This window comes from Acartia tonsa, chromosome 6 (assembly GCF_053477335.1).
Source record: "Acartia tonsa isolate MP-2025a chromosome 6, ASM5347733v1, whole genome shotgun sequence".
Classification (NCBI taxonomy): domain Eukaryota; kingdom Metazoa; phylum Arthropoda; class Copepoda; order Calanoida; family Acartiidae; genus Acartia; species Acartia tonsa.
The window spans coordinates 5,610,070-5,635,608 of record NC_137265.1 but is presented as its reverse complement, the minus strand read 5'-3'; the positions used below and the strand labels follow the sequence as shown (position 1 = coordinate 5,635,608).

General features: G+C 32.1%; 1 protein-coding gene and 1 non-coding gene across 2 annotated transcripts in view; both read right to left on the bottom strand.

The window, feature by feature from the left end:
* Positions 1-1,724: 1,724 nt before the first annotated feature.
* LOC145321663 (cardioacceleratory peptide receptor-like) overlaps positions 1,725-25,539 on the bottom strand; it is a 66,035-nt gene continuing 42,220 nt past the window's right edge. The window contains exons 8-11 of the mRNA XM_080163159.1: positions 25,001-25,056; positions 22,398-22,532; positions 21,057-21,103; positions 1,725-1,862 (exon numbers count right to left, since the gene is read on the bottom strand). Coding sequence (XP_080019285.1) covers positions 1,725-1,862; positions 21,057-21,103; positions 22,398-22,532; positions 25,001-25,056 — 376 coding nt within the window. The remainder of the gene's footprint in view (positions 1,863-21,056; positions 21,104-22,397; positions 22,533-25,000; positions 25,057-25,539) is intronic.
* On the bottom strand, positions 2,525-2,615 carry TRNASTOP-UCA (transfer RNA opal suppressor (anticodon UCA)). The gene has a single exon. It is a non-coding gene; the product is annotated as a tRNA-Sec (tRNA).

Sequence of the window (25,539 nt, the reverse complement as noted above, 5' to 3'; positions counted from 1 at the left end):
ATATTTGTAAATATTCTTTTTTCCCATCCTAATAGACTAGCTGTTAACTTTATCAACTGTATAAGGACAGAATAGTTAGCTGAGAATTAATGGAAAACAATTTAATTTTAGTCCATTGACCTATTACTGTTTACCCAAGCAGACATTAACTCTTTGATGAAAAGGTGACCCAAAATAAAAAAATTGAGAGAATTACAATGGGAATAAAATAAAATAAAATTTTTTCTTTTGTTCAGGGACAATGACCTAGAATTCTGACCAAAAAAAAATTATAAAATATTCCTCTACCAAATTCTTCCTTCTTTTTCCCACTTCTTATCCACTTCCCTTTTGTTATAACACAATACAAATTGTACGCCACTAAAATATCCAAATTTTCAGATATTTCAATTGGAGTTACTTTGCTGAATGAACGGCCCTTGCTTTTGTCCATTACATTTTCTGTACATATTTAAATTTCAAAAGCTTTCATAAATGTGGATTGAATAATTATTGATATAAACATCCCAGATATTCAAAAACTTTTGTAAATTTGTAGCACTTCAAAAGAAAAGTATTTGAGCAATTACATTGAAATTTGCAAAGAAATGTTGTTGCAAAACACAAGCTGTTGATAGCTCAATCAAATGGATAATAAATTATGGAGTTCACACCATAACACAAATTTTACAAACTTAAGAAAAAGTTTCGTTTGACATATGCCATGGTATATTATTGTTAAAAAATTGGACGATGAATTTTTTAAAAGCGAAGCTTTTATATGATTCGGTCGGTCCGATTAGATTAGGATAACTGATGGATTAGGGAAAGGCTGAATAACAGATTAACATATATCATTTTCACCTTTATTTATGAACAGAAAAAAAGTTAAAAAGTATTTTTGCAGTTTTATTAAAACAATATCTTTTTCTTTGATGATTTCATTGCATATTCATTGTGGGGAGGAAAGGGATATTGGGCTAGTCCTCAAACTTTTACATTTCACAATAATGTTTTATTAATCGATGACTTAACAATTTTGGGGAATTTTATTGTATTTTGATTGGTTGGGTCATTAAGTTGAGTGTCCAAATGTTTCAACCACCAATTGTAATCTACAGAAGAGTAGTTTTGTGTAAAATTATTGTGGATGTGCATCAATTTATCGAACATTGTTTTTTCTCTATAGATCCCTGTATTCATATAGAATATTTGTATTACCTTTCAAATAAAAAATACCTATTATGATATTATGTTTATAGGCCCATGCATTTTTTGGTTAGCGTAGCTACTCTTTTTTGGAAAAAGTACGTCCGACTGTCATAAGGTTTCGGCAAATGAGAAGGAGTAAATATCTTTCCTTAAACAACATTTTTAAAGTATATTTGATTTTACCCTCGTAAGCAGCCCCTAAAATGTTGCGGAGGATAATCTCCCTTTCCAATTCAAATTTTACCCCCGGAGTAATCTTTTTTTGGCGGGGAAGGGGAAAATTTCAGTGCGATTTTGTGGTGGAAACCTAATTTCTGATGTATTAATTTATTTTTTTTGCCTTTCTGTGCATCTCTTCTTATTGATATTGTCATCCTTGTTAATCTTATACTTGTTAATTTTAGATATCCTTTTTTGACAAGGGACAAAGGGATAGAACATTAATCTATAAAATTACAACCCCCCCCCCCTGATCCCTCACACATAATTGACAATAAATTGATGTAAGTACCCAATGATGATAAACAAAAGCATTACCTGAGATATTTTCCAATATTTGTTGAGAAAAGACAGAAAATGAATGGGTTGGCTGCCGAGTTGAGGGGAGCCAAACTCTGGACAAAGGTGGCTATTATATTGTTCACGGAGTTCTGCTCTATTACTCCATACACCTAGATATAAACAAGGATGACAACATCCATGAAAGCGAAGTTCTGAAAAAGTCAAAAAAGTTTAAATGGACATATGACTTTCTGGTAACAATTATAACGTTGCTACGCTTTCTAAATTGTACCTTACTGTTATAAGAATCAGCTTGCAAAGTTTGAAATCGATCGGACAATTCTAATACGTCTAAGATAAAGAAACAAGCTAACCGTTGTAGACGTACAAACGGACAAACCGACCATATTTACAGAAAAAATATTTATAGACAGCTTTCCGCGGATATCAGGATTAAAAATATAAGATTAAAACAAGTTTTGTCTGTAATATGAAACTAAAAATAAGTTTTCAGTATGGGTTAGGACCGGTTCTAATCCACCGGGTACTTATCGATTTGGAAGAGATACTGGAATAGTTATTTCTCGCATCGTATTATAAACGGCTTTCCGCGGATATAGAATGTACAATTATAAGATTAAAACCAGTTTTTTAGCTCCGAGGTGCCGAAGGCACGGGCTAAAAAAACTGGGTTTAATCATATGATTGTACATTTTTATATTCGTAGAAAGCTGGATATAATACAATGCTAGACATAGTTTTTTCGTATGGATGAATGAGAACTGGTTCCTATCCACCGGATTGGAATGAATACGAGAAAAAGTTTTATTTTCGCCCAGGAGGTGGAATCGAACCACTGCGGGCGCCTCTCGACGCCTACAGGTTTGAAGCCTGCACCCCAGACCACTGAAGGTCACCTGGACAAATAGCATGTAGTTTAAACATCAACACATTCAAATTGTTTTCTCTCATTGACCACGTCTTTAAACTTGTTTTAGGCCAAAATCAAGATATTTACTTTAAAAATAAATCTATTGTGACATTCAAAACCAATCATTTTGTATCACTGAATTTTAAAAATTATCAAATATTAATTATTAATGGAGAAATTGAAAGAAATCTTTCAATTTTTAAAAAGCTATGCTTGAGACGCCAAGCGGAATTTTAAGTGAACTAACATGATAAATATTTATTACTGCGGATGTAGTATTAATTTTAACAAAAAAAAATGTAAACGATATAAATTTCAAAGAATCCATTAGTTTATTAAAGCAACGATTATTTAATTTAAAAAAAAAAGATATGTTAATGTTGTCATCAGTACTTTGTATTGAAGAGTCTATTTTATATTATTTTGCTTATTTTGATCTATAAGGGCTTGTAATAATGGACTTTTATTACTTGGATCTTACACCAGATTATCATGTACTCCAATAAAGTGAAACTTGTAGCTGGATAAATAAAAGATTACTCCCATTCACCCATTTTCCTCCATCCCCTTTCCACCTACTGGATTAATGAACTGACCAACAATATATGTCCATGTTAGCAACCGATATTAAAGAAATTTTTTCCAGTCATATCGTTAGTTTCAAAAACTAATTTACGGCTTCAAAATATTAAAATTGGTGCCAAATATTGCTAAATTCCCTCATTTTCATACTGGGGGTTAAACGTGTGAAAGAAAGGGGTTAAATAGGTATTTGATAAATATTGAAATAGCTATACATTTTCATACGGCCAGGATATCGTTGTAAATCACTAATTATCCCTTTCAAAAACTTAGCTAGACCGTTTGATTTTATTGGGCAATTTGAGTTTTTAAAAAAATAGTGGATTTCTCAAATAAAATAGCCTGTTCATATGATCACGGAACCTTCGCATATTTCTAGCAAAAGTTTTTTTTTGTTGGCTTTTGTCTGAAGCTTAACATTAATAAATACATAAATTTTTAAAAGCAAAAAAGAAAGATAAATATACGAATTAAACTATAAGAAGCTACCCTGTAAAGGTCAGCTAGATCAAAACAGACGCACACACGCACATTCAACATTTAAAATTTGTGCCGTGTTGTTATTTTTGTTTTTTTGGTCAGTAGCTTAAGATTAAGAAATATCTGAACTAGTATCCTATTAGTATTATATAGGTTATTTTTTTCTAAATACTTACTCTTCTTATATTTATTTAAGTCTCGTTGTAAAAGATCCCTCCCCTAATATATGATATGATATGTCATCGGTCAACTTTTGCTAAAAGAGGTGGGGGGGGGGGGAGTATAGGTCAAGTGAAAGTTAAATCCTAAAGGGTATTTATATTTCCATCCAAAGTTGCAAGTCAAATATGAATATGAAAGGGGGGGGGGGGTTAAAATGTATATTGTCCTTGTTCACGTGACTAAGTTGACCCTTTTATCAATATACCTTGTATATTGGGGAATATTAACAAGGATTAAAACATCCATAAAAACTAGTACTGAAACTTTATGACAAACGGATACAGGAAGCAAATGCCTACATTACCAGAAATGAAAAAAGCTATCCGCTTTCTTACGGATTGACCAGCCCTAATTATAAAAAAGCTATTGTTCTGTAAGATTAAAACGATTTCTGAAACTGTATAACAAACGGATAATAACACTTAAATAGTTTCAGAATAGTCGATGGAATCAAATGCCTAAATTACCAAAAAAGCTATCCGTTTTTTACGGACGGACAAACTGACCCTAATTATAGAAAATTATTGTTCTGTATGAAGATCTCATATTTCTCATGTGAGTTCAGTTAAGTTGACCCTTCCAGTTTCCCTTCCTTAATCAGGTGACATAAATTTTTCCTCCCCGCCCCCCCCCCCAAAAAAAAATATTGTACAGCGATTAAGCGAAGATATGTTAATTTTATTTACCATAAAAACGAGTACTTTTAAGTCAAGTTTTTATTTCTATATAATTACTGACCCAACGGTTTGAAATAGATATTTATCGCATTGTGCCGTATATGTAATTTAGAAGCCATATTGGAATAGATATTTATCCTATCATATTATAGACAACTGACATTATTCTTTTATTTTAGTAATTATGGGAAAATTGAAACAAATTTAAAATGCACGGAAAAATGTCTATAAAAAAAACTTAATTATGAAATAGCTTCGCTCCAAAAAAAATAAAATACTGAAGGGAAACAAACTAATCTAAAATCTTAAATATATATGAACATAGCTTTGTAAGTATGTCTGTCCAGGCGATAAATTTAATTCAAAAAATAGATATTTATCAAATTATCACATCGTATTATAAGCGTATGACCGGAAAGTAAAAACGATTTCTTTCAACTGAAGTCCAAAAAAACCGTATATAGTTATTCCGAATTTTACGATTTGTATTTAATAAAAGATAGACAGACAAAAAGAAAGAACTAAAATTATTAAAGTGATTATCTAAATTTGGTTACTATCATCATATCTTTGTATAATTGGTCAAAAAGCCTTCATAAAACTCCTAGGAAAGTACAGACGATATTTTTATTTATCATAAAAACGAGTACTTAAGTCAAGTTTTTATTTCTTTGTATGTAGATTTCTAGAATGATATCTATTTTTTTTAATAAAAAAAATTAAATCGACTTATATCGACAAATTACGGCTTTGTGAAAAAAAACTAAAGATATATTTTAAAAATTAAAATCCACGGAAAATGTCTATAATATGTTAAAAGTAAAAGTACTATAGAAACTATTTTTTGAAGCGAAGCTATTTCTGATTTATTTACATAAATAAAAACGAAAATGTCTATAATATGTTAAAAGTAAAACTATAGAAACTAACTTTTGAAGCGAAGCTATTTCTGATTTATTTACATAAATAAAAACGAAAATGTCTATAATATGTCTATAATACGATGCGATAAATATCTATTTTCTGAAGCAACATAAAAGATAGACAGACAAAAATCAAAATGTATTTCCGTGAGAAATTAAATCTTGTTGTTTATCTCCCTCCCCCACCCCTCCTTCTAACTAACCATTACCACCAGGCTAAACCAATCTAATGAAATTCTCCCCTCTTTTTATAAGGTTTTAACACCTGCATTTATATTTCTTACAGATTTTTCTTTCTCATAAATTTAAATGATTTCTATTTCAAATATTATTTTTTCAAGATTATATTAAAATAGTATTAAACACAATTTTACGGATATAGGATGTATGTACAATTATAATTTCTACTAAGAGTAAGAGTTATCAAATATAGTAAAGACTTATTAATCCCAGTGTATGACCGGAAAGTAAAAACGATTTCTTACAGATTTTTCTTTCTCATAAATTTAAATGATTTCTATTTCAAATATTATTTTTTCAAGATTATATTAAAATAGTATTAAACACAATTTTACGGATATAGGATGTATGTACAATTATAATTTCTACTAAGAGTAAGAGTTATCAAATATAGTAAAGACTTATTAATCCCAGCTTTAAGTGTATGACCGGAAAGTACTTAAAATCTTAAAACCACGTTAAAACCATCGCAAATCCGTCGTATGATGACCGGAAGAAAAGGCCAAAGGGGGCGGAGATTTAGTATAAATATCTGAGTTCCGTTCAAATACAACTTAGTTTACTAAAATATACGAAGCCTTCAAGACCAAGTTCAACAAGTCAACAACACCAGTCATCTTATACAGTTTTCCACAGTCATCCCTATCAGTATCATCTTATTCTTATCATCATATCAAATTATATCATCATATTCCATCGCCATCGTCCTGTTCACCATCGCCATCATATAAATCAATTATCTGCTGTTAATAATGCCTGCAGTAACCAGGAGTATGGTACGTGCGGGGGTTGCGGCCCTTGAACCGGCTGTCCAGCCTGCCCGTGTCCAGCGTGCCCGTGTCCAGCGTGCCCGTGTCCAGCGTGCCCCTGTCCAGCGCGCCCGTGTACATCGCGCCCATGTACGTGGTGCACCACGGCAGGCTGGAAATATAGGGCAAAACCTGATCATCATTGGTGATCAGGTTTTTAATGCTCCTGGAGTTGGACCTGCTGGTGTACCACCGCTGCCGCCAGTTGACCAGCCTGCCCCTGGCCCTGGTCCTGCTCCTGGTCCTGCTCCTGGTCCTGACCCTGCTCCTGGTCCTCAAGGTCCTCAAGGTCCTCAAGGACCTCAAGGTCCCAGGGGCCCTAGGGGCGCCGATGGCCCCCCTGGAGTGGGGATACAGGCCAATAATAACATAAGAATTAATAATAACATTTATTATAACTATGTTATTAATGGCCAACAAGTCCCCATGCCTGGTCGTCCTGGACCTGGTAATCAACAGCAGATAATTGTGTTTAATATCCACCAGCATTTTCATTAATTTAATATTGTTACCAGTTCATCATCGCCATCAGTTACCTGTTCACCATCGCCATCTGTTACCTGTATATATATTAATAATCCATCGCCATCTATTATTACCTGTTCACCATCGCCATCATATATTCATCTAATATTAACTAAACTCGTTCGTAATTATTATTTAACTATTTGTTTTGTATGTATTGTAAATAGAAACTTAAATAACTATATTGAAATTGAATTGTAAATGATATTGTAAAAAATAAATGTGATAGAAACTCAAAATAATACACTTTTTATATTCATTTTTGGTGGATAGTCTTTAGATTTAATTTTATTAGACACTAACACTTTCAAAACGATTCTGGTAACGATTAATTTAATTATAGAGTTGCATGTCAAAAAAAAATCAGTTAATACTTGTGTTTGGATTAGGAACTTCGGATAATTATATCGCATTATTGGATTTACGGCCTAAACTAACCGTCTGCTTATTATATACACTTTTTATATTGGTGGATAGCTTTTAGATTTAATTTTATCAGACACTTTAAAAGTTTAAAAATGATTCTGGTAAAAAAGAGAAAAGATTTAAAAAAAAACTTAATTATGAAATAGCTTCGCTTCAAAAATAGAGATTTATCGCATCGTATTATAGACAGCTTTCCGCTTTATTTAAATAAATCAGTTTTTATGTAAATAAATCAGAAATAGCTTCGCTTCAAAAAATTGTTTCTATAGTTTTACTTTTAACTTAATTATTAAAACCAGATTTTTTAGCCCCGAGGAGCCGTTTAACTATGAAAGAAATAGCTATCTGTCTTAAAGAACGAACGAATTAAAAAGTAAAAACTTTGTATATTTGTTTTACATAGAAAGATTAGTTTTTATTGCAAATCAAATATATTTTTTTATCCGTGGACCGTGGGACATGAAATTTCGTTGTTTCTCTTAAATAAATTAATAACCCCTCGCCTCCCCCCTCCCCCAAGCCATGAAAAAAAGAAAAATCTAAAATTCAATATCAATTTTTCAAATAATACAAAAAGACTTAGTCAATTAGAACATGGAGAAAAATGTCATTTAATGAAGGTGGGGAAAAAAAAAACTGAGATCGCCCCGCTTTACCCTAAGGTTTAATTATCTAATAAACTTGTTTAAAGCTACATTGTGAGATTTTTACAATTTACACCTCTAAATATATAAAGATAGAATATAGATTATTATTATTGTCAACTGTCCTATCCCCTCCTAATATTTATGTTTTTCCCCCTTTTTTTTGGGGGGGGGGGGGAGCTAAACAGATATCCTATTACCTCCTAATATTTATTACATACAACACCAACCCCAATTTTAGGGGGTTACATGGAGAAAATGTTAAAAATTTTGAGATTTTTACAAATTACACCTCTAAATATATAAAGATAGAATATAGATTATTATTATTGTCAACTGTCCTATCCCCTCCTAATATTTATGTTTTTCCCCCTTTTTTTTTGGGGGGGGGGGAGCTAAACAGATATCCTATTACCTCCTAATATTTATTACATACAACACCAACCCCAATTTTAGGGGGTTACATGGAGAAAATGTTAAAAATTTTGAGATTTTTACAAATTACACCTCTAAATATATAAAGATAGAATATAGATTATTATTATTGTCCACTGTCCTATCCCCTCCTAATATTTATGTTTTTCCCCCTTTTTTTTTTGGGGGGGGGGAGCTAAACAGATATCCTATTACCTCCTAATATTTATTACATACAACACCAACCCCAATTTTAGGGGGTTACATGGAGAAAATGTTAAAAACCATACGTTTCAACGGCGCGCATTACCACTCCGCCCATATTCATAATGAGCGGTGAAAATGGACAAAATTGTAAAATACGTGATAAAACATTTATAACAATCTTTTTCTATATATAACAATATAGTGTATTTCCGTAAAAAGACTCGGACGGAGGGACGTATGGACATACCTTAATTATAGAGTAACAAGGCTTCTTATAATTTCATTTTCATTATGTTTATATATATGAGGGGGGGGGGGGTCACGATTAATTTTTAACTTGGGGAGTGGGTAAGAATAAGATTAATTTTACTTAGGATGCTTGAATAAAAGGGTTACATAATTTGTGGGCGGTTCTTGGGGAGGAGGTAAGATTAATTTTACTTAGGATAAATTTTTAACATGATGCTTAAATAATTTGTGGGCGGTTCTTGGGGCGGTGATTATTATGGGCATAATGGCGGTAAAAAAATTGCGTTATGATGGGTGGAGAAAAAAGATTAAATATATTCAAATAAGAGGAGGTCCTGGAAATTTGGTAACCAAGTGGTTAGTGTTCTTGGGGGGGGGGGGGTTGGAAATTTGATGCTGAAGTGTTAAAAAATGGGGGGATTTCATTAATCTTACGGAGCGTAACATTTTGCACACAGGTATGATTAATTTAACTTTGTGTAAGTGGTTACAAATTTTCATTTAGTTTGTTTAAAAGAATTATCGAGTGATGACTACAAGAAGATCCAATTTTGGAACATTAAATTCCTCTGGAGTTGACCGGAAATTACTTAGGTACAATAAATCAATTTCATTTATTTCTATCTACTAAGCTAATAAGCAAATCTATTATTAAATATTATTTATACAGTGTGTTTTTTTATGAGAACTTTTTTGAAAGCAATTTTACCAGAATTTTACGATTAATGGCTTTATTATTTCTTTCATCTTTCTACGAATATAAAAACGAATATAAACGAATTAAAACGTATTTTCCTTCATGATAGATTCTAATTTTAAATCTTTTTTTCGTTTTGAAACGTATTTTCCTTCATGATAGATTCTAATTTCAAAAATAGACGCATTTTTCTTATGCTTAAATCTTCTACCCATAATGATATAATCATATTGAAAGACAAAAATTGGATTTCCTGTAGTTGACTTTGTTTGGGTAAAATAAAATTGGTTTCAAAAAGTTCTCAAAAAACACACACTGTATTATTATATAATAGTTATTTCTTTCTACGAATATAAACGAATTAAAACGTATTTTCCTTCATGATAGATTCTAATTTTAAATTTTTTTTCGTTTTGAAACGTATTTTCCTTCATGATAGATTCTAATTTTAAAAATAGACGCATTTTTCTTATGCTTAAATCTTCTACCCATAATCATATTGAAAGACAAAAATTGGATTTCCTGTAGTTGACTTTGTTTGGGTAAAATAAAATTGGTTTCAAAAAGTTCTCAAAAAACACACACTGTATTATTATATAATAGTTATTTCTTTCTACGAATATAAACGAATTACAACGTATTTTCCTTCATGATAGATTCTAATTTTAAAAATAGACGCATTTTATTATTACATACAATATTTTATTTCAGTTTGGAATCTCAAGAAGAAATTGAGCAGGAACCTGGGGAGGAAACTGTTCATCAAGTTGTAAAGAGATCAATTGAAGAACAGTATCTTTATGAAGAAGAAGTAGAACAGTATCCAACGAATAAAAGATATAGGTAAGAGATAGAGGTATAGAATAGATAAGAGGAGGGGGAATTTCTTATTGTAGATTTTAGATTTAAATAAAAAATATAGGTAAGATATATAACACTATTTTTTGAAATTTATAAACTTTAAATTTTTTAAAAGCCAATAAATAAAATAGACGCATTTTATTATTACATACAATATTTCATTTCAGTTTGACTTTGGAATCTCAAAATATTTCTGGTGTTGAAGCAATTGAGCAGGAGCCTGAGGAGGAAACTGTTCATCAAGACCAAGTTGTAAAGAGATCAATTGAAGAACAGTATCTTTATGAAGAACAAGTAGAACAGTATCCAACGAATAAACATATAGGTAAGAGATAGAGGTATAGAATAGATAAGAGGAGGGGGAATTTCTTATTGTAGATTTTAAAAGTAAACTAAGAAAACTAAGTGTTAATTTTTTAAATAATATTTTTTAAACCTATACACTCATGTTATATAAATAAAAGATATAGGTAAGAGATATAACACTAGCGACTACGCCCCTAGAGGCCTCTTATTGTAGATTTTAAAAGAAAACAAAAAAATAACAGACAAACATATATCATGTTATATAAATAAAAAATATAGGTAAGATATATAACACTAGCGGCTACGCCCCTATTTTTTAAAATTTATAAACTTTAGACTTTAAGTTTAAATTTTTTAAAAGCCAATAATGTTATTTTTTTATTTATTTAGGCGGTCAGAATCAGAAGATGAATATGTGCTCCCTGTTATTCCCCAGTTATATGTGCCAGCAGAGGCAGCTAAGCCACCTAAGACTAAGAAGATGAATGCTGGTACTGGTAGGTCAAAGAAGCCCAGCTTACCCACCGTACATGCAGCTAAGCCATCTAAGCCTAAAAAGATGAATGCTGGTACTGGTAGGTCAAAGAAGCCCAGCTTACCCGCCGTACATGAAGAAGTACAGAGTACTCCAGGCCCATCTAAAAAAGTGTACGAAAAAGTGAAACCACTGGTAGCAGAGTTGGCTAAAGAACTGGGATATGAAGATCAATATCTGCCTGCTGAGATTTCACAGATTCAGAATCAGTCTGTGCCCGTTACCCCCACAGAAAATGGACAAGAATTTCGTTTTTCAACACTTCAACACCTATACAGGCAGAGGCAGCTAAGCCTAAATCTAATAAATCTAAGGCACAAGAAACGGAAACCCCCACCAAACCTAAAGGTAGGGGGGGAAGGCCGAAGCACCGAAAAAATGATACAACGCTGATGAAGGAAAAATTGGAAAAAGCCGCCAAGGGTGAATTCAAGATGAAAGGTAGGTGTTAATTGATTTATTGTCTTAACATCCTTATACTAAAGTAACAGGATGTCTAAATAAAAAATCCCCCTCCCCAAAATTTAAATATATATTTATAATTAAATATAAATGTTTTGCTATTCCTAGATTTTTATTTCTTTTAATATATTTAGACATCCCAAAGACAACCAATCAAGACTTCCGCTGGAGGTTTAATAACGAACGGGTACAGATGGATAACTCAGCAAAAAATATTATACATACCCAGTTTATTAGACAGTAAGTCAATATTATTATTTCTTTTTATAATAATAAAATACAGTTACACAGTCTGAAATATCAAATTACTTTCGGTATCATACCATTATTTACATACATTATTTATTTCAGTAACTACAAACGGGAAGTAGAGGGAAAACAGCCTTATTTGAAATGCCTATGTAAGTATTATTTACAATATTTGATAATTAACCCATTAGTGCCGAGCGCCACTTTTATGGGCCGATCGAGCTGTAAGTTTCAGGGAAGCTTTATAATGGTCAAAACGGAATTCGTATTTTTTTGTTTTGCTCTAGTGGCGTGCACAGGAAAGTTGCAAAAAAACCCGGTTCGGCTTGGCCATAAATACCAACCAGGCATTAACACCCGTTTTTGGTGCTTTCCCCCAGTTTTAAAACCCGGTTGACCTGTATAAACCCGGTTATTTTGACCAAAAATCGAAAAATGTAATTTTTGAACGCCAAAAGTGAGATGAACACTTTTTAGAACTTTGATACGATCCGTAATTGAAAACTACACAACCTCATGTAATCTATAGAGCTACAAGTATAATACGAAGCGATTTATTTCAAATTTAGTGTTTCGGCTATAGGTGCCGCCGTTTCGGGTAAAAAAAACCCGTTGCTCGAAGTTTTAAAAGACACACACTACAAAAAAAGAACATATAAAATTTGGGTGTTACATATCAGAAAACGAGCATAAAACTATTGGGTGACACCTATAGAGATTACTAGGGTTATTAGGGTGGCTCAAACCCTTACTAATGACGTAAACTGTTATTTTTATTGGTTGAAAAGTTAAAACCGGGTAATAAAAACCGAAACCGAGCCGGGTTTTAAAATTTTCGGGTATTTATAGCCAAGCCGAACCGGGTCATAATAGGGTGTAAAAAAACGATAAAAAAATCATATAAAAGATTATAATTTGAATAAAACGAATTCACAAATAGATGTACTTGTCAATAAACATTAGATTTCACAAAAAAAATCAGCGACTTTACTATAAAAACAAAAAAGTTAGAAGGGGTATTTTGAATTTTCATGATTTTCAAATTTTGTTGAGCTATACCAGCAAACGGAAGTAAGCTAAACTGCCTGCTCCAGGGGGAAACGAAAGTCAGGGTAGTAGAGGGGGGATTCATTCTGAGAATGATGCAATTATGAAGCCGGAAACCGGTTTTTTTTCCATTTTTCGGAACCGGGTTTTAGTGCCCGGTTCGGCACTAATGGGTTAATTCTAATTATAAATTTTGTAAATTTTATAACCACCACCCCCCACAAGACAAACCAATATTTTGCCATAGTTCATAGGAGGGGGGGGGGGGGGGAGTAGGATATTACTGATTTTTATATATTTTCCAAATTTTAATTCATTAATCTATATATATTTTTAAGGGTGTCCTAATTGGCGAACAGAAGACTTTAGTGCAGAAACTAAGGATGATACCAATCTTGTGAGGCGCTGCGTGGACCATTGGAGACTGAAACACCCAACCATCTCGAAGGCCTGCATCAATGCTGTTAAGACCTACACAAGTGAGAGACAATATAGAAAATATTTTGACCAAAAGAAACGTAAGTATTATTACAAATTTTACATACAAAATAGTCACAAACTTGCCCAGGACCTATGAGAAGATACCCTATAAAGAAGAACCATATCGGTTCAGGCTTCAGCAGTTATCAAGAACATTTTCGTTACACAAACAAACACACATCTTTAAGTAGATTAGAGAGTTCAACGGTTGGTGCCAAGGTATCGTTTATACTTTATAGAATTGAAATTGTATAAATTGAAATGCAAATTAAAAAGACTTTAACGATTGTAAAAAAAGCTATCGTTTTTTCAGGAAATGAGATAAAAGAACATACCATCGTAATAGAGGGTGTTACTGCGCTCGATTGTATCCACGGTTACGTGTACAAGCTGTCAAAAGGTCGGATATCCTTAAAACAAGTGAAGGATCCGTTCCTATTCTTTTGGGATCACGTCATTGCAAAGAAAGGTAAGTAATATAAAAAGACTTATTAAGACTTTTAAATTTTTGAAGTAACAAATATTTAATATAGTTAAAAAGTTAGTAATTTGATTTTTTTATTTTATTACAGTAAAGCTGTTAGAACAAGGAACACGTCAATTAGCACCAACTGATGAGCAGATAAAGGCTTGGGTGTCAAACTGTTACAACAATTTTGTTGGGATCTTGAAATCTGAGATGAAAGATACAGGTAAAAGCTTAATCAGGAATTTATGTGTCAAGAATGGGGGGGAGGGGAGTTAGTTACCATTGATATTTGAATTTATATATATAAAATAAAACTTTATAATTTGTTTATTTTGTTATAGGTGTACACCTGACGATAGATTTTGGGTCAGTATTCGTAGATTTTCTTGCAGGTATTTCATAAATTCATTCATTTGATTTTTTAATATTAATATAATATTATATAATATAATATAACACAAATAACACGAACTTACACTTATCTTTTATTTTCAGTTTCAGCTACTTTTCTTGACAAGAACACCAACGAACCTAGAGAGGTGTTATTGACCTGTGAAGAGGTACAAAGTTACAAACTATTATTATCATTTCATTATTTCAAAATTCATATTTAAATTAATAATCATAAATCAAATTTTATAAATGTTTTTAGATGCCAGAGCCTGATTCCACTGGCAAGAGCATTGTTGCCGCTGTCAATAGAGTCATGGTTTTTTTTGGACTTAAGCACAAACAACTGTTATCATGCACCACTGACAGTGCATCTAATTGTTTAAAGGTTAGTTTAATAGTTTCTTTATCATTTTAAAAAACATTTAAAAACTAGTATTTCTAAATAACGGCCTCTCATTGGCTAATTTTTTTTTGTTACGTCATATTTTTTGCACCAATACTCACAGCATCTTAAACTAATTTCCAAATTTCCAAATTTTTATTTATCCTAGTTTATGGAGCTACTCAACAAGGAGCATGGCTTGAGCAGACAAGAGCTAGAAAACCTGATTTCTGAAGGCATCCAGCTGACAGGAGGGAATGAGTCAGGAGACGAAGATAATGATGGAGCAGGGGAAGGAACTTCGAGTGCTGCTGCTGAGAAAGAGCCTGCTGCTGAGAAAGAGCCTGTATTGCCTTGGTATGACGTAACTTTTACAGCTGCCCAAGAAAGAACTGCTGGTAAGAATGATACAAATAACACCTCATCTCATTGAAATTTAAACAACAAATTATTAATATATTAATCAGAAACAACATTTTTATTTTAATTTTTACTAACATGTGTTTTTTTTTGTCAGCAATCGAGGCAGCGAAAAAGTTACAAGAAGAAAGTGCCAGGTTGAACGGGTTTATGGTAGAACTTCCCTGTCTAAATCACCAGACTGAACTGGCCCTTGGTGATTCCTGCGAAAAGTGTGAGGTAATTGGGAGTTTGTAGTTGTACTTTGTACTTTGCTTGCTTAATTTAAATTAATAGTAAGGGTTTTGTTGAAATATTTATTTTCATAAATTTAATAGTAAGGGTTTTGGAATATTTGTTTTCATTTGTTTTTGTATGTATCTAGGAGAACAGGGATTACAAAGCAGCAATGGATGTACTTAACAAACTAGTGTCCAGGCTGAGAAACAACAAACGAATTAGAAAGCTGTATAGAAAATACAAGCAAAGAATGTAAGTGTTGTTTATTTATTAGTGTTAATTATTAGTATTTATTTTTAATTTTCTGATTGGGGGGGGGGGGGTGTTCAACTTTTCAACATAGTTAGATTTATCATTTAATTTTAATTATCTTTTTTTTCAGACTTATAAAACCAGTGGATACAAGGTGGAGCAGCAGAGTGAATATGGTCGTGAGATACTTCGAGTTGTTGAAAAATAAGGACTTGTTACAAGAAGTAAAACAATCTCTGATAGCACAAGGAAGTAAGTTATCTGTTATAATAATATTTAAAGTTTTGTTTATTTGGTGACACAAAATTATAAAAATTATTCTTTGATGTGGTGACATAATATTTCAAGTATTTTTTATGTTTAAGTCAAAGATGGTGACACAAAATTATAAATAAAAGTTAAAATTATTTTATTATGTGATGACATAATATTTAAAGTATTTTTTTTGTTTCAGTCAAAGATGTAAAATGGCCATCCGCCATTCAGAATGGTTTGCTTGCAGACATCAGAATTGTCCTGGAGAGGGTGGACATACTAATCACCAAGAGCGCCCAAGGACTGGAGGCAACAATCCCCAGCATGTTCAGTAATTTGGAGACGGTCTTTGAACATCTGGATAACCTGCAGCAGTGTGACAACAGGTTTGTGTTTATGGTTTTACTATTTGCTAATAATAAATAAGATGCATTTTAGTTGAAAAAATGCGCCATACTAATAAAGATATCAAAAATAAAATTTTATTGAAGCAAAGTAGTAGTTAGAGGGGAGGGGATTAGCAATATACAAACAAAACCATCTAAAAACATATTTTATTTTATTTATTTGTATTTTATTTTTTATTTTTTTATGTATAGGTTTGCTGCCACAGTGTATGCCAATCTGAAAAAGCGGGTAGAGAAAATGCTGAATAGTGAAGGGTGGACAACTCTGTTGTTTCTGCACCCCTTCAGCAAGACTTACCTGGAAATGGTGCAGGTATAATTATATAATAATAATAAAATTGCAACAAAAACCTGGAAATGGTGCAGGTATAATAATAGTAAAATTGCAACAAAAACTCGTCATAATAGAGAGATGGAAATTGAGATAAAGTTTTAGGCTTTCTTAAAATGTTGAAGTATGAGAAATTTACTTTTTTTCCTAAATGTAATTTATATCAAATATTAATTTCTTTATATTTACAGGAAGGCCTACTTCCCAGTCAGCTGGTTGATAAAGAATATGCAGAATGGATCCTTGAACGTGGCTACCAGTGTGCAGCATTAATCGGAGAACGATTACTAAGGATCCAGTTGTCTAAATTGTCTGACTCTGACGAGGATGAAGAGCAGAATGAAGGAGAGCCACCAGCAGATGATACCAGCATCGAGGAGGACGAGGATGATTCAGGAGAACAACAGGTCCAGGAGGAGACTGAGACTACAAGCAGTGATGATAATGTTATTGGATCACCTCTGTTCGTAGCTGTGTTCAAACAAAGAAAGCTGGCCTATGAACAAAAACAACAACAGGAACGAGCAAAGAAGAAAATTGATGAACTTGCAGTCATGAGATCGGAACTGTATCAAGGACTCAGAAAATGGCGCGTTCAAAATGCCGTAACCCTGACAGACTATCATCAAAAATGGACAAACGATAAAGGAGCACAGAAGAGAGGTTCCAGATCAGCGACACTGGAGCTAATCCATGGAACAGTTGCCAACATGCTTGAAGAAGACCAGTACCCAGCACAAATCAGGGAGCTCTTAGCGAACCTTATTCTTCTGCCTGTAAGCAATTCGAGGGTGGAAAGAATATTTTCCCACCTTAAATTGCTTTTCAGCGAAAGGAGGTATTACCTAAAGGGCCATCTGGTTAAGGAACTTATGTTCCTAGGCTTCAATAATTTGGTTCCCAAATCAAACCTCACGGATTTTTTAAGTTAAGCCATGATGAAGATTGTTTTGAGATCAATCATTTAGCAAAATATTGTATTTTTTGTATGAAAGAATAATAAAATGAAATAAACTTATTAATACAATTGAAAGTAACAGGATCATAATAATGTATTGTATTTGTATTTTCAATTTTGTTTGAACAATATGAAATAAACCTATTATTTATTACAGCTAATTTGTTATTTAACAATCTCCGCTAACCCACCCAACTCGAACTCTCATTGGTCTGTTTGTTTCGTGTCGTCCGACAGATTTTGCGCTCTCCTTGGTTAGGCTCGGAATTGGTAAAGTTAAAGCTAAGAAGATGTCTTTATTTATATTACTAGTAAGTAGTAAAGAGGAGGGAGGGGACTCGAGTATTATTATTATAAAGTCTTCTCCTGTATTTATTTAAATGTATGATTTATGGGGATTACCCACGGAATATGGGGGGGGGGGTGGTGGTAAGTAACTGGTAACATGATATTACGGTCAGCCAAGGTGTTCGTACAGAAATGTTGTAAGAATTATTCTTTAGAAAATTCAAGCTATATTTTAAATTTGAGAACTTAAGTAACTGATATAGATATTATATTAATTATTATAAAAAAAATTTTGTTTGGTATATTAGATAAATAAATAGCTATTTCTGATCATTGATACATCAAAGTTAAGCAATATTTTGAAAAATTAAGTATCACATATAGATATTATAAAAAAACCTTTGGTTGGTATATTAGCTACTTCTGAATCTGATGCATCATTGTAACCCCCCCCCCCCCACGCCAGAATTCATTAACAATATATATGCACCTGTTTCTCTACTTTGTGTGTGACTCACGTATAAGATATTTTAAGAAATATGATGGGGGGGGGGGGGGGGTTACATAACATTTTTAAAAAATAATACATAATTAATAAATCTACAAAATCCTATTTCTTTATTTGAACTGACAAACACAACAGAACATAAAGTAACTGGAAAAGTCAAAAGATAAATTAGCAATAACAACTTTGGAGACTTTTTTTCTTTAATTGTGATTGGTTGGTTTATTAAGCATGAAATGCTGCCAAAATGGAAATAAAAAAACAAGCGAAATTAGCAATAAGAACTAAGATTAACTATCTTGATAATCTGGCTACGAGATTGCGTGATGCTATAAAAAAAAACTATTCACCAAATCCAAGTCATAAAATTCTAGTGAGGTCATAAACCTTCTTCGTATGTTAATATTTTCCGGAATTTTTATGATTTTCTGACAATGTTTGACCGTAAAGATATGTGAACATATGTAGTATTTTACAAATACATCCCAAATCTAGCATAAGTTGACCCCTTCTCTCCGTATGAAAATGTTAACAGAGGTGTGAAGTCTCAATTTCCGGTCGTTTGAATATATCGGGGAATTTGTATATTTTTAGGGTTATTTTAGTATTTTGAAAATATTGAAAACAGTAACATTTCTCTACGAAATCACCCATCGTTTACGATTTTGAGTATGTTTTGAAAAATACTATAAACTAAAACTATCATTGATTTTTTCCCATTTCATAATATCCACGTATATTCTTTATTCTTTCTGGTAATAGTTTGTGTATGACTAATCTTCTAAAAGTATTTTTACTTAAAACTTTAATAATATTTTTTTCCTTTAAGAAGAATAATTAATTTTTGATGTTTGCAAAATAAAGTTTTCTTAATGCATTGCTTGTAAGCAGTTAATTTCTACAAAACTTGTACACTATGTACAATACAGAATTAACTAAAAAATATGCTATTTTGAGTATTTTCCCTATCATTTATTGGTAAATAGGGGAGGGGAATGGATGGTATCTTTTTATTTTAGCTCGCTACAAGGTTCTCTTTATTAGAGCTTATAAAAATCTGATGTATTATAAAGTAATATCTAATCTATTTAGCACAGCAACAATATGATTTTTTTTTATAATAGAACAGTAAACAGTGAAATATTCTTGTCATATTTGAAATAATAGCAAACCTTCTGGATAAAAAAAGCCATATTTCGTTTACTAGTTATAGAGTAGCTACGTTAAAATGTACTAAAAAACAGGATATATGTTTCTCGTATTCATTCGAATCCGGTGGATAGGAACCGGTTCTAATCCATACGAAAAAACTATGTCTATCATCGTATTATATCCAGATTTCTACGAATATAAGAATGTACAATCATAAGATTAAAACCAGTTTTTTTAGCTGGTGCCTTTGGCAACTCGGGGCTAAAAAAACTAGTTTTAATCTTATAATTGTACATTCTATATCCGCGGAAAGCGGTTTATAATACGATGAAAGAAATCACTATTACCACAGAAAAGCTGTTTTAACCCATCAGATAAGATAATGAACAAACAATTTTATCCCAAAATGACAATGTTGTACAATTATCAGAGTAAAGTCTCAACTTAATCTTACGAATGCAGCTACTTCTAAACTTTGTGTTTCTACGCATTGTTGGATAAATATGAAAAAGGGTTTATTAGCTTGGCTGAAAGTTAAACACAATACATCTAAAACCGAAATAGGAATTAGATGTACTCGTCGAAAAATCACCCTACTTAGATTTTAGGATATTTCAACATAACAATAATGAATTGTTCACAAAAAAGAGCTTCGACAGACATTAGTAGCGCAGTAATAACAAGATGATAAATGTTAATAGTTTTACAGGCTTGTTACTAAAACATTGGAATCTACTGCAGTTAACGGTAAAATATTCCTAGTAACGAATACTTCCAAAAATCTATGAATTTTAAAGGCTTCTGGCTACCAAACGGCTGAATGTACAGATCATGCCCGCACACTATTTTAAGCGGCATAAGAAGGTCTACAAATAATCTGAAATAGCCATAAATCAATAATCCATAATTATCTCGCAGTGCAGAGAAATGCGCGAAAAGACCTATTTCACGCATTTTTTCTTTAGTGAAGCTTTCCCTGTGCATCATTGGATTTTGGCTATTCCAGATTATTTGTAGGCCTTCTTATGCCGCTTAAAATGATGTGCGGGTATGATCTGTACGTTCAGCCGTTTGGCCTTTAAGATTCATAGATTTTTGGAAATATTCGTTACCAGGAATATTTTACCGTGAACTGCAGTTGATCCAAACATTGAAACTAATAAATTTTTGTTTTTAATTTTTAGATAAACTAACGTATTATAAGGCTAAACTAGGTATAGATTGTTGCGCTATCAAACATAGAACAAAGTTTAATCAATTATAAATTTTCACAATTAACTGTATTAAATATAAGCTATTTGCCACGATAACACAGACAAAGTAAGTTATTATATAATAACGCTGCTTCAGATTAAAAAAGATTTTACCTGAAGTAAATCAAACAGAATGTATGGACACCAGCATAATATAAACACTAAAAATATATAAATAATTAAACAAAGATGACGAAAATCAGAAAATTAAATTAAAAAAGTGAATAAACTTTTTTCTAAATAATAGACATTAAATATCTCGGCTACTATTCAACAAATACGTCTAAAGATGGCAGGGATTTAAAGGGTTAAAGGGATAAGACAATGGCGGATGAATTGATGTATATTCCCATTGATTATACAAAAAATGATACTCCCTGTAGATTTCAATTAGTGGTTTTAACGTTTGGAAACTCAACGTAATTAACCAACTATTTAAAAGTCCCCAAAGTTGTTAAGTCAACGAAAAAAAGTTATTCTAAAATTTTGGGGACTAGTGTAATAAACGGTTCAATATACCCTCCCTCCCTGGAAGATGTGATCAATGAGCATCTTCTCTATAACATTCACTAGCTGCTTCGGCATTGGAAAGTCACCCTCCTATATAGCATTGTTCGTTCGTAATTTGAATTTTTTCACGCTGGGCTTCGCCGTATAGTTTCCCAATCTCACTTGTTTGTTTTTGGGGGGTGCGGGATTTTATCAAGAAAATAGCTTAAAACCACCAGTGGTTACCGTGATCATAAGCTTCCGACAGACGAAAAGATGAAAAAATATACACACGGAAAGACAGACGGTCAGAAAGACGGACAGACAGACACACATCGTTCCACTTTGTATTATAGATAACGACATTTGAGTACAGGTGTTTTTATAATAAAAAATTAAATGTTAACGTTTTGGCAATAAATAGAATAAATAATATGCGATTCTATTTCTTATTTACAATATGCAAACATTTGTTTAACATTTTTATTTTCTAAGAATTTTAATTAAAATTCAAATTTAATTGACATAAACAAAATAAAAATCAAAATAAACAATTTTTATTGTTGTCAGTTATAGTTAGGCAGATAAACACACTCTTCTTCGCAACAATTGACTTAATTAAACAACTAAAAGCTGCTTCCCTCTTGTTTTTTAATCTTATTTTAGGTTAGGTTAGGTAAATTAAGGTTTAAAAGAGTTTACTAGAACCCAGTAAGGATTAAAATTAAATTATAAAGTAATATAAAATACACTTAATTGCCTAACTTTGATAAGTATAAATAACAGAAAAAAGTTTTTAAATGTCAATTATTTACATATCAAGAAATACAAGAAAAATATTTTTTTATTTTATTTTTACTTTAGCTTCATATCGGGTCATTTTCCATTCAATTGTTTTAAAGAATAAAAAGTAGTATTGGCGCATTGACATACAGATCATAATTATAGAAAATAATCAAAACTTACCGAATACAATGACAAACGTCATCTTTATCGTTTTCACTTTTGCTTTCGGGATGAGACCTCTTGAGCTGGCCCGCCGACAGTCAGGATCCCCGGCGTCTAGATCTCGCCGTTTCCGCCGATTTTCGGTCAACGGTACTAAATAGAATAATATCAATAAGCAAGCAATACCAAAGGCATATTTCTCTCCCCCTGTTTCTCTCTCTCTCTCTCTCTCTCTATCTCTCTCTCTCTCTCTCTCTCTCTCTCTCTCTCTCTCTCTCTCTCTCTCTCTCTCTCTCTCTCTCTCTCTCTCTATCTATCTATCTATCTATCTATCTATCTATCTATCTATCTATCTATCTATCTATCTATCTATCTATCTATCTATCTATCTATCTATCTATCTATCTATCTATCTATCTATCTATCTATCTATCTATCTATCTATCTATCTATCTATCTATCTATCTATCTATCTATCTATCTATCTATCTATCTATCTATCTATCTATCTATCTATCTATCTATCTATCTATCTATCTATCTATCTATCTATCTATCTATCTATCTATCTATCTATCTATCTATCTATCTATCTATCTATCTATCTATCTATCTATCTTTTTATCTATCAATATATCTATTTATCTATCTATCTATCTATAAATCTATCCATTTATCTATCAATCTATCTATCTATCTATCTATCTATCTATCTATCTATCTATCTATCTATCTTTTTATCTATCAATATATCTATTTATCTATCTATCTATCTATCAATCTATCCATTTATCTATCAATCTCTCTCTCTCTCTCTCTCTCTCTCTCTCTCTCTCTCTCTCTCTCTCTCTCTCTCTCTCTCTATCTATCTATCTATCTAACTATCTATCTATCTATCTATCTATCTATCTATCTATCTATCTATCTATCTATCTATCTATCTATCTATCTATCTATCTATCTATCTATCTATCTATCTATCTATCTCTATCTATCTATCTATCTATCTATCTATCTATCTATCTATCTATCTATCTATCTATCTATCTATCTATCTATCTATCTATCTATCCATCTATCTTTTTATCTATCAATCTAATCTCTCTATTTTTCTCTTAATCTCGTTTTCGCTTCTTCCCACGCCCCTCTATCTATCTGTCTATTTCTTCTTTCTTTTTAGTAGCGAAGCTACTCTATAATTCACTTTGTCCGTCCGTCCGTCAGTCCGTCAGTCAGTCCGTCAGTCAGTCCGTCAGTCCGTAACGCTATGGGGGAAATGGGATTTACTCAGCTCCTATAAAAGATAGAATTCTGAAATTTTTTGACAACATTCCCATCATTAAGGAGCACAATTAACTATAAAACATCACTGGCGGTCGGACGGCTTTTTAGCAGGTTTTAGGCTATTTTTAGATTTTCCACATTTTCCCCCATATCTTTGGTGTTTATGGTCCGATTTTCAAAATTCTTTCAGTTAAAGATATCAAAATTAAATTTTCCGTCGTTTGGAGAAAACAACAATAACGGTCAGACTGCCTTTTTGCAGGTTTTTAGCTATTTTTACATTTTCCACCATATCTTTGGTGTTTATTAACCGATTTTCAAAATTTTTTCAGTTATAGATATCAAAATCAAATTTCCCGTCGTTTGAAGAAAACAACTATGAAGGTCAGACTGCCTTTTTGCAGGTTTTTGGCTATTTTATATTTTTTTTACATTTTCCCCCATATCTTTGGTGTTTTTAGTCCAATTTTCAAATTTTTTTCAGTTAAAGATGTTAAAATTAAATTTCCCGTCGTTTGAAGAAAACAACAATAATGGTCAGACTGCCTTTTTGCAGGGTTTTGGCTATTTTCAAATTTTTTACATTTTTCCCCATATCTTTGGTGTTTATGATCCGATTTTCAAAATTTTTTCTGTTTTAGATATCAAAATTAAATTTCCCGTTGTTTGAAGAAAACAACCATGACGGTTATTCCCATCCACGAAATTTTGTGCTTCGCTACTTATGGATGTTGTCATCCTTGTTCAATTTTTATATCTTTCTCTTATTTTCTCATAAAAATTGGCAATAAGAAATGATATCAAATTCGCTGAACGAATGTCTCTGTCCCTGTATGCACTGTTGTATATTTACAGAAACTAATTAAAACTTTTCTCTGGTTAGGTGGAAAATGTTTCAAATTTGGCTAAAATCCAAGGAAGGGAGGGGACATTGGACTGTAAATTACACTATACTGGTTTTATAACCATATTATCCTAATCTTAAAAACTTTGGGTGTTTTTATTGAATTTGATTGGTTGGTTCAACTTCCAAACTAGAAGTGTCTACTAATAAACAACCAATAATTTTATAAACAGAAAGGGTAATTTTCTTTACAATCATTAATTACATCTTATTTTATGTTTATAATGATTACAGCATAATATCGTATATCAGCGTGAAGAAAAATATTAAAATGTAAAAAGACAATAATATATATAGAGACAAAATAGTTACTTATCTTTTTTTTAAAAGTGTCTTAATGTGACCCTCCCTTCCCAAATAGACAAATTTTGTTGCAAAGCAACTCTTTAACTTGCAAAATGTATCTGTCAGTATGGCATTATAAAAAGCTTACCTTTAGATGGAGGGATAGGGCCAGGCTGCATTAGTTTGCTCTTATCCCATATTGTTCTAAATACAAATTTTATATCAAAGTTTGGATCAAATAATAAAAGATTAGAGACTAAAAAACAAAGGTATTTTATGGTTATATTGCAATAACTGGCAATTTTACCATTTTTAGGGCGTGATTCTTCTCGATTTAAGTTATCATCTAGAGAATCCAGAGTATCATTCACGTGTAATGGGATGCGATACTCTAACATCCAAGGATATTAGATTAAGTAACATCCATCAGACAACCAACCTTTTGATTGCACGACCTTTGTCTGAGAAGTCCTAACTGTGCATGGCAGTGAGTTGCGCCTGTTTATTGGCAAAGACATTCCCTCTACTCTTACTATTTATGTCGCTCACCTGACATAGCAGCAGTTGAACCATTTTTTACGTCTTATGACGTGGTGTCGGCCCGAGATTTGAACCTATCACCTCCCCGGCGGATGCGCTACGTGTTAAACCACGATCGCGGGTAATTACCGGTGAATATTTGTAATA